The sequence below is a fragment of the Sebastes fasciatus genome, chromosome 11 (assembly GCF_043250625.1).
Source record: "Sebastes fasciatus isolate fSebFas1 chromosome 11, fSebFas1.pri, whole genome shotgun sequence".
Lineage (NCBI taxonomy): Eukaryota > Metazoa > Chordata > Actinopteri > Perciformes > Sebastidae > Sebastes > Sebastes fasciatus.
In genome coordinates, this window is record NC_133805.1 from 30608820 (window position 1) to 30618822 (window position 10003).

Consider the following 10003-nt stretch of genomic DNA (forward strand, 5'->3'; position numbering starts at 1 on the left):
CTGGTTTTATTGTCTCTCTGTTGTTTGCAGAGCCATCGGTCACATCATGTCCACGCTGTTCTTTCCAGTCATCACCTTCCTCTTGTTGACTGTTTGCATCTCCTACTGGGCGGTCACTGCTGTGTATCCTTCACAGTGCAACAACAGGAAGAATGTTGTTCGCTTCTTGTATTTCAGAGCTGCGAGATTAATTTGAAGAAGTAGTGCACGTGTGAAAAATATGTATTTTATGAATCTCTCCAGTACCCAGAGGATATCATCAGCTCTCTAACCAGTTGTGTCTTTAACCAGCACTGTGAAAACAGTTACCTAGCATCCTCAGGTGAAGCCGTCTACAAAGTGATGTCTCCTGATGCGAGCTGTCCCGATGCCAACAGTACTTGCAACCCTGAGGTACGATATGTTTTCTTCAATGTCATTGCTTTATCTGTCTGCTTTTTGAACTTCTTACAGTAACACAGTAGTATAACTGTAGTACGGTTGAGTCCGACCTTCCGATTGGTGGGCGACACGCTCTGCCTCTGAGCCACGACACCGCACCGCTACGTGCTGCAAAACTGCAGTTCACTGTGTTAACGCTTCATGTTGACTGTTTAACTTCCTCTAAACAGAAACCGTCAGTCCTGCTGTGTGTTTAGTTCGGTTCGCTGTTAGCTCGGTTAGCCAAACACACCGCAGGACTCTGCTGCCCACCGGCTGATAACAGCCAACTACCTACCGACAGGAGAAGACGTTCTACATTGTAGTCAGCACTCAGTTCAGTTTGTCATTTGCTAGCCGATAGTTATACGTACATACATGCAATTGTCTTACCTAGGCGTGCAAAAAAAGAGAGGAACAATTCGTAATCCGTAGTAAACAAGAGTCCAAACTGAAGCAGTTGTTGATCACTTGCGGCCTCTACCGGCCGGTTAAGAGGAGTGACGAGTCAGCAGTCATTGACGGTATAAAACTTCAATAAAATATGTTTTAAAAAAGTGTTAATCACCACAACCACGAGAGGTCCTTGAGCCATAAATGAGCACAACAAATATTAGGCTGATGGGTCCAGTAGTATGAGAGATTAGCCATGGACAGACAGACACACAACTGAATACATAATCTCCTGGCTGAGATAATAACTCTCCTCTGTTGTCCCCCTCACTTCTCTGTCAGACCTTCAACAGAACCAACATCTCCAAATCGGCGTTGTGTCTGGGTTCTCAGTGTCTGTTTGCCTTCTACGGTGGCGAGACGTCCTACCACCGCTACCTCTTCCTGCTGCAGCTGTCCAACCTACTGGTCTTCCTCTGGCTGGTCAACTTCAGCCTGGCCCTGGAGCAGTGCACCCTGGCTGGGACGTTCGCTAGCTACTACTGGGCCAGGAGGAAGCCTCAGGATATCCCACCATGTCCGCTCTTTTCATCATTCTGCAGGGCTATCAGGTCAGGACGCACTCGGAAGACCGAATCTGGGATTTGTCAAATTCTATGCAAACATGAAAAATTGGTCCTCTTTTTATCTGAAGTTAGTAAAACAAAACAGACAGCGTTGTGTGTAACGATGTATTGAGCTCTTCCTCCGTCTATCTTCAGGTATCACACAGGGTCTTTGGCATTCGGATCTCTAATTCTTTCAGTTGCCCAACTGGTCCGGATCATCCTGGAATACCTGGAGCAGAAACTAAAAGGTTACCCAGTTTCTCCTTACTTCCTCGCTGCTACTACAATTGCAGACCACCATCACTATACTGATCTTGTACATATGTGTGTCCATGTAGGTGTTGACAACAGCCTGTCCAGGTTCATAATGCACTGTCTGAAATGCTGTTTCTGGTGTTTGGAGAAATTCATACGCTACATGAACCGTAATGCTTATATCATGGTGAGTTGATTAAAGTTGTGCTTTTTAGCACCAGAGTGTCTATCCACTGCTCATTGTGCTGTGTTTTGACACTTGTCCACCAGGTGGCGATCTACGGTAAGAGCTTCTGTACCTCAGCCAGAGAAGCCTTCTTCCTGCTGATGAGGAATGTGGTCAGGTGAGGAATAGCAACGCTTTTTAGATTCATTTAGTACTCCACTAATTCTCTCTGTGGGCCTTTTAAAAGCCTTTTTTTCTTGTGTGGATAAATTTTTTGTGATGTTATTATAGTCTTTATAAGAAAGTCTGTTTATGACAATCAAACCCTGTGAACACTCTCTCTGGTTGTGACAGTGATACCCCTCTCACACCGAGGGCTCAACCAGGGTTGAACCAGCAACAACACTGATATGTGAGCGACAACATAGTGTAACATAAAACAAGCATAACAAGGCTGCTGAATGAGAGAGGCATCCGTAGTAACGTTACATAGAAACACACCGTGTAAACCGACCACCTCACGGTACCGCCAACTGTTTTTAAAGCGTTTCGGATCACAGGTGGACAACTTTAAGTACAGGTGTGAACACACTAAAGCAGCAAATAAGGACGCATTCAGATCAGATCTTTCAGACATTCAGAGGTGGTCTGGGCCACATATGGCCACATTCATCTAGCAGTGTGTACGTGAATGTGTCCTGGGCCACATTGAAGGACCGCCTACTCAACTGACGTCCCGCTGGGATCCGCAGCGTCTCACTGAGCTCCTCAGGTGAATAGACAGGCAGACGCAAGTGTTTGTCAGCATGGAAACGGCCTCTGTATTTTATTAAAATAACTTATCTATAGGCTACATATCCACAGACTATCAGACTAGACACAGGAAGTGCATTATTATCATACTGTCGGAAATGTGTCGTGTTTTTGTTCCGCTGCTTTGCGCGAAGCTTATGATATAAAAAATGTTAATAAGATGTACCCGAATTCACGAATATGTAGGATATTACTACTGACATTCATGTAATATTACGTCACGACGTCTGCCGTATTAGCCGTGTGTTTACTGCGTGTTTATTTGCATATAGAGCGGGGAAGTGAGATCGGATCACAAGTGGTCACTCAAGACGCATGTGGAGACGCATTCTAATGCCAGGTGTGAACAGACGTTCTTAAAGCTGTCCACCTGATTTGATCACTGAGGACGCATGTTAATACCAGGTCTGAACAGGGCCTTGCATTATCCAACAGTTGCCACATGCACAGCTGAACAACTTCAGTAGCCCTACTATATGAGGCAAATCTTTGCTGGGATGGTGGAGTGAGTTAAATATATAAAATATGCATTTCAGTCTTCAGAAGTGTCTCATCCTTTTGTAAATGTAGCCTATATTATCATATTAGATAGCACAATGTGGTCTAATATATGATAAATGGTTACTGTAGATAGACAGAAGAAAAAAGGTTCATGAGAGTTGATTGATAGATAATGTAAATGTTGTCTGTATGTTTTTGCATCCATTACAGCTCCACGTAACACAGTATGACATAGTTTAACATTTTACAAAGATAAAATGCTGACATTTTACATTTTTGCACACACTGATGATGTCACTATCATCCCCTCTCTCTATAATCCTCCAGGGGTGTTAACCCCCACTGCCCATTTTCCAGCACCTGAGCTAATTGGTATGCATTGATCCCGGGTTGTGACCCAGGTCGTATCTGAACTGTCCTGACCAGGGATTAACCCGGGTTGACTTGGCTTGGTTTGAAATGACAAAAGAAGGGTTGGACATGGGTCATATTGCTATTTTTTTGTCCGAACCTGGTCATTGGTCTGAAAGAGGTACAGTATGAGCAGCACATCGGTACTCTGTTTTGAAGCCATGTGTGAGATGAGTGGTGACTCTGTCTCTACAGGGTTGCAGTTCTGGACAGAGTGACAGACTTTCTGTTGTTTCTGGGCAAAGTGCTGATAGCAGGAGGAGTTGGTGAGTGACAACGCATGGCTCAAGGCCTACACTGCCATGTTAATGTTTCACATTGCAATTTACTCCTGTTTGGATATAATTATACGTTATAGAAAAATATAATGCAGAGTATAGAGATCAGAGAAGACATGTAGACAGCAAGACAGTGTGTCACTGCATGTGTGTATGTTTCAGGTGTGGTTGCGTTCTTCTTCTTCACGAGGAAGATCCCTGTCATCCAGGAGGAAGTGCCCAATCTCAACTACTACTGGGTCCCCCTGCTGGTCAGACACACACACACGCACACGCACGCGCGCGCGCGCACACACACACACACACACACACACACACACACACACACGAACATGTCTGATTAAAGAAAATCTTTTGGCCTTAATGTTCAGTTTGCCCAAACATAATTCAACCACATAGTCCATCCATTGTTCGGTTGCTGCAGCTACAGCATCTGATCGCACAAACCTGGATCTAAAGATTGAATTGGAAACAACATACCAGGTACAATTTGTGACAGGGAGACCCCCTCAATCTGGCCAATAATAATATAATCTATTAATATAAATTATATACTAACAAACGATGAACTGGACATGGAAATACAAAACAAGACATGTATAAAATGTATACCTGTGCATTGACAATCCATTTCCTGTTTTTAGAAGCATGTTGACCCAACACTAAAAAGAATTCAAAATGATTATTTCTTAGGCCAGATCATGTTTTTCTTTTCATCTGTAATGAAATCTGCTTTCATAAACCCGCTGTAGTTTTCTGACCTCTGTGTTGTTCACATCAGACGGTGGTGATAGGTGCCTACCTGATTGCTCATGGTTTCTTCAGCGTCTATGCCATGTGTGTTGACACGCTCTTCCTCTGCTTCTGTAAGTAAACACTATCATTACCATTCTTTAGTAGCCTGCTGGTGTTTAGCAAGACATAAATAAAATAGTTCCAAGTAGATTGATTTTAGAATGGGATGCACTGAAAACAAACTGGTTTAACAGGCTCCAATGGCACCAAGTTTATAAAACCAATAGTACATTAATATGTTATAGAAAGAATTTGTTTATGTTAAAATACTTCAGATTTCAAAAAGGTATCTGGCAGCATCTTCAGATATGCAGTGATGTCCATAGTTACACTGTGCACAAGCAACCATATATCATGAATGTATAATTTATAATTATAATATAATTAATATAATTTAAGCTTTTGAATTGAGTTGATGCAGTCTACCAAATAGCAGCCCTTCTTCTCAAAGCCATAGCTTCAGATCAGAACACACAGCCGTCATACACATCCTGCTAGAATCAGCGCCAGTGGTATCACCATCTAGAATAAAAGTAATCCACTGATTGTTATCTGCACAGCCATGATTACAAGAACATTACTTATAGGGTTAGGGTTGGGGTTAGTAACCAAGTACACGTGAACTGTACTGAAGACCACCTTTCCAAGTGGAACCGGGCATGGTTCGTCGATCCGTACTGAGTATGGTAGGCAGTGTTCAAAGTAATTAAATGAACTGGACGTTGGGGTCAAGTGTACTCGGATCCCAGCCCAGGTCCATGAAGTGAAAGTCTCTTCTGTCTCAGCAAGTCTCAAATTCAAGAAAAAAGAATTCTAATGGCTGCACTGGTTTGAGAGAATCCTGTGGTCACATGATGTTTATCTCTTTTGCATGTGGCTAATTAACAACACTAACTAACCTCTTTCTGTCTTTTTGTCTCTACTTCCCATCCATACATATTCCACCTCCGTCATACCCACTCATCCGCCCATTCATCATAATCCATCTACCCATCATCCATCCGTACCTGCTTTTTCTCCAATGATCCCATTGATTGATCCATCCATCCATTTATCGATCCAACCAGGTGATGACTTGGAGAGGCATGATGGTAGTTCAGAAAAACCTTTCCTCATGTCCCCAGAGCTGCACAGAATTCTGGGAAAATCCAGTCAGTCGCGTTGATATCCAATCCTCCTACCCACCGCATCAGCAGCCAGTCTGGTCAGCGGTCCTGCACAGATATCACCTGATCCAGCAATTCCGAGAGGTGTCAAAGTCCCCGCTGAACAAATGTGAGACCTCAGAAGGACAATGGTATTTTGGGTCTGATCCTCTGTGGAGACCCTCAATGACACCAATAGTAAAATCAGAATCGGAAGACTTTTCTTCAAAAATAGATGAAAGTTACCTTAAAATGAGGCAGCTGCCAGCGCCCGGACCAAGTACTGCCCTCTGCAGTGGCACCCTGCTGCACCACTGCAGTAACTTACTGCCTGTGTTTTTTTAACGCTGTGCCATTGATGTCTCAAGTAATATTTAAGCCCTCAAATGAGTAAGTGAGAAGAACCTTGATTCAGGGGCGAATTCACAAAAGGATTGCGCGACTTTTGTGGCTACTAAACCTCCACAAATAAGACAAAAACAATTGATTCTCAAAGCACCCCAAAGGGTGAAATGCACCCGTAACTGAGCTGCCAAGCAAACAATGTCTTGGTGCTCCTGTGCTATTTGCATGTATTTAAATTAGGTAATATGCAGACATTGAGTGCAAATATGGGCCTTTTCTATAAAAAATTTGCCTCATTGCCAAAACAGTCCAATTCACAAACATCAGCGCTGATAGCCACACACAGTTACAGCGTCTTCAGAGAGTTTGTTGTAACTGAAGCACATTTATAAGAGTTGTCCTTTCAAACGCATTTATGTCTGAAAAAGCTCTTAAAATGAGAGAATGTAATTAAAGGTGCTATTTATAATATTGATAACATTCAGCTACGAGATGTCGCATTTTCCCTCACCCTGTTCCGTTGCATTTACTTCACAAGTTGTTGCCTGGGACTAACTGCATCTCAGTCATTTCTCCGTTTTTTCCCACACTGACGACACATAGATACCACATGATACCAACGTCATTATACTATTGGCTCACAAGCCTTGTTAGATGTGGGAACCAAATGTCAGATTTGTAAACATCAGATATATAAACAAAATATGAATTTTGGACCCACCAAAAAGTAATTCACAATCATAATATTTTTTTTTCAGGAAAAGCCATACTTCAATTTGGCACCTTTCTAAAGGCTCTGTAGATGTGATATTTAAAAAATATATATATTTGTCAACATAAAAATGTTTTCAATAAGACCTTGAACATTTCCTCATTAATGATACATTATTTCATCCACCTGCATATGTGTGCTCTGCAGAGACGTGAATACGACCCAAGTGCTGTATATACGACCCGGACGCACTGGCCTCAAGCGCACTTTGCCACATGGGTAATTGCAATCAGACGCAAAAAAGGGCAAATAAAACTCAGCTACAAAACTTGATGGCTTCGTTTGTATTTGCTCTGTAATATCGTGAGCGCTATATCTTTTACCAAACCTTGAGACGGGACAGATAGCGGTTGCAAGTGATGCACAATTCATGGTGCTGTCAGTGGCCGCAAACTTTGTGAATTCGCCCCTCAGTGTATGTGTTTGAAAAAGCCTCGTTGAACTTTTAATTGTACCTTTTAGTGTTGAGTGTTTTGGATGAATCTTCAAAAAACAGTTTTGCAAAAACTTGTGTGAAAATCAGTTTAGATGGAAGTGAACGTGGCATGCACTAAAATGTTCATCCGAGACCAAAATCTAGGACAAAAAACAACCTCACAGCCAACCATACTGAAGACCAATGTACTGTCATCTCCAACCTCACAATACACACAAAATACACAGTTGATCTTTGATCTACCTTCTCTGTGCAACTGCTGGCATGTATTTAAAGTCTGTGTAAAGCAAAAATAAATATGCATACTGGGTTTGTCACACCACAGAAAAACGTGTTACTAACCACCCAGCCAAATTTAAATGATTAACAAAATCGGCAAATATATAGAATTAGCTTTCAAAGTCATGGAAAAATCAGCAGTATTCTCTGCTCTGAGACGCTGAAACCTGAAACCGCTCATAACACATCCATGGCTGAAACCACACCCACAAGCGGGGAAGTTGCAGCCTGTCAGGATTCCCTCAGTAGCGGCGAGCGAAGAGGGAAGAGCCCAGCGCCGAATCATCATCTGACGGGCGGAGTGGGGAAATGGGGCCTGAGTCCTTCTGTACAAGGCTCAGCCCGTGGACGGTGTGAGGTCGGTAGCGGCCCCCGAAACGCAGTCCCCCGGGAGATTCAACTCGGGGGGGTCAGGGACGGACGCTCGGTGTGAGTTATGGCCCTCGCGGATTTCCTCTTCCCTTTCCTTGGCGCTGGCTGGCTCCCGCCGGGCGCATTTCATCCGAGGCGGTCGGTCAGCTTGGAAAGGTTCGGGGCGAGGGTGGCTCGCAGCTTCGCGGCCGCTATCTTTACAGCGCCCCGCCCGGATCTTGCCGCGGGGCCGTGGACAAAGTGCTTGCTTTTGTGGTCCCGGTAGTTTCAAAGACATTCGTGGCCCTGGTACTCCATACTGACTATTCATTTTTAGTTTAGTTAGTTTTCAGAAAAATAATAAATCTACATAGGACGTGGGATGAATTACAATCATGAAAATACAATACAAAACAAAATCAGTGATGAAAATGCCAATAGTGGGAATCAACCCACGATCATGTCAATATTTGAGACTCATCGCCTACCAACTGAGCTAACCGACATAACCTATGACAGTACCCTTTCAAAAACCACGTTTGTGAAGATGGGTGGAGTTATGTTAAGGATGGCTCAACTGCGTCATCGAGCCACGATTTCAGCCCGCCTAAAAAATCCTGAACACAAAACTGGCCAAAAACGGTTTAACGGTCTAACTCCACAATCCAGTACTACAACAACGTTCACAGTCTTTGTACATGTTTTCAGTAAATATTTTCCAACATTTATAATGTATTTAGAAACAAAACTCTGAATTTCCTTTACACGGCCTTTAAGACGGCGGTGCATGGAGAGTGTGTATTGTCAGAACAACGGGATTTCGGAACAATGGGTTTTTGTGTTTGGAATAACAGGCCTAATGGGCTTTATGTCCAGTGGTGCATTTGTTGGACTATTGGGTTGTCAGAACAGTGGGCAGTCCCCATGTGGACCGCGGATTAATTGCAGTTTACTTCACAGTTGCACTTGAACGGCGCATGTTAAAAGCAGTTGACAGTGACAGGCAGTCATGGCGAGCAGAGGAACTTGAGAAGCCTCCCGCATCATTGAAGTCGCATGTATGGGAGCATTTTGGCTTCCCTGTAAAATATAATGAAGACATAAGAAGAGTGGTAGACAAAACCGTTACGGTATATAGGCATTGTGCCACGCGGAAGCCATGAGACAATGGCAATACATCGAGCATGGCTCCACATGATGACGGGAGCCAGCTCAGCCGAGACGTGACAACTACTCACCACGGCATTTAAGCAGCAGAATCAGACAGGGTTAAAGCTATTACAAACATTTTTGGGATGTTTATCGCTGCGGACATAAGGCCATACTCCGTTGTGGAAAACAAAGGATTTCAAAATATGGTGAAAGTGCTTGAGCCAGCTACCAAATCCCCACGCACACCTGATTCAGTATGAAGATCTTTATGAACAGGAAAAGTTAAAAATTGTGGATGAATTATCCCAGGCATCCTCTAAGCAAGCGAGCTCCACAAGCTACATGACAGCAGAATGGGAGATGCAAAGTCCACACAGCCACAAATCATTAAACAATTGTTTCAATTCTATTTACTTCCATTCTATTTTCATCTATACTTCTCTGGAAACCAATATTCAAACCCGTCTGGTCACATGGATTACGTGAAAGTCTGGAAATGGATTTACACAGGGACAATTCAGATCTGCAATATTACTGTATGTGGCCAAATGTTAGCACAGCAGGAGTATGATGAAAACACTGTTCACAATGAGTTAAGAATGCATTTCTTTTGCTATGTAAAGCCACGGTTTAACCAATGTATACACCTTGTTCATTTTTATAAAACGATTGATTTTGTATTTGTAATGTGTTTGTTTTTTATTTGTAAAGATAATTCAAATATGATAAAATGTTAATATCTTAATTAAAAAAAATATGAAACATGTCTTTGTCTTCAGCACTTTTGTCAAACTAAAAAAACTAAAAAAAGTTTAATAAGTGACAATAAAAATATGCAGTGTTGGATTGCATTTTGTAAACCAATCCACTCATTTATAACACA

The 10003-nt window shown here is 42.7% G+C and overlaps 1 protein-coding gene across 1 annotated transcript in view; it reads left to right on the forward strand.

Moving 5' to 3' along the window:
• The window catches only part of LOC141777723 (choline transporter-like protein 5-A), a 41963-nt gene extending 34388 nt beyond the window's left edge, over positions 1–7575 (forward strand). Inside the window, exons 13-22 of the mRNA XM_074652240.1 lie at positions 31–123; positions 306–393; positions 1156–1424; positions 1575–1669; positions 1760–1863; positions 1947–2020; positions 3763–3833; positions 4008–4096; positions 4627–4711; positions 5708–7575. Of these exons, the coding sequence (XP_074508341.1) occupies positions 31–123; positions 306–393; positions 1156–1424; positions 1575–1669; positions 1760–1863; positions 1947–2020; positions 3763–3833; positions 4008–4096; positions 4627–4711; positions 5708–5805 (1066 nt within the window). The 3' untranslated portion in view covers positions 5806–7575. The remainder of the gene's footprint in view (positions 1–30; positions 124–305; positions 394–1155; positions 1425–1574; positions 1670–1759; positions 1864–1946; positions 2021–3762; positions 3834–4007; positions 4097–4626; positions 4712–5707) is intronic.
• Positions 7576–10003: the final 2428 nt, after the last annotated feature.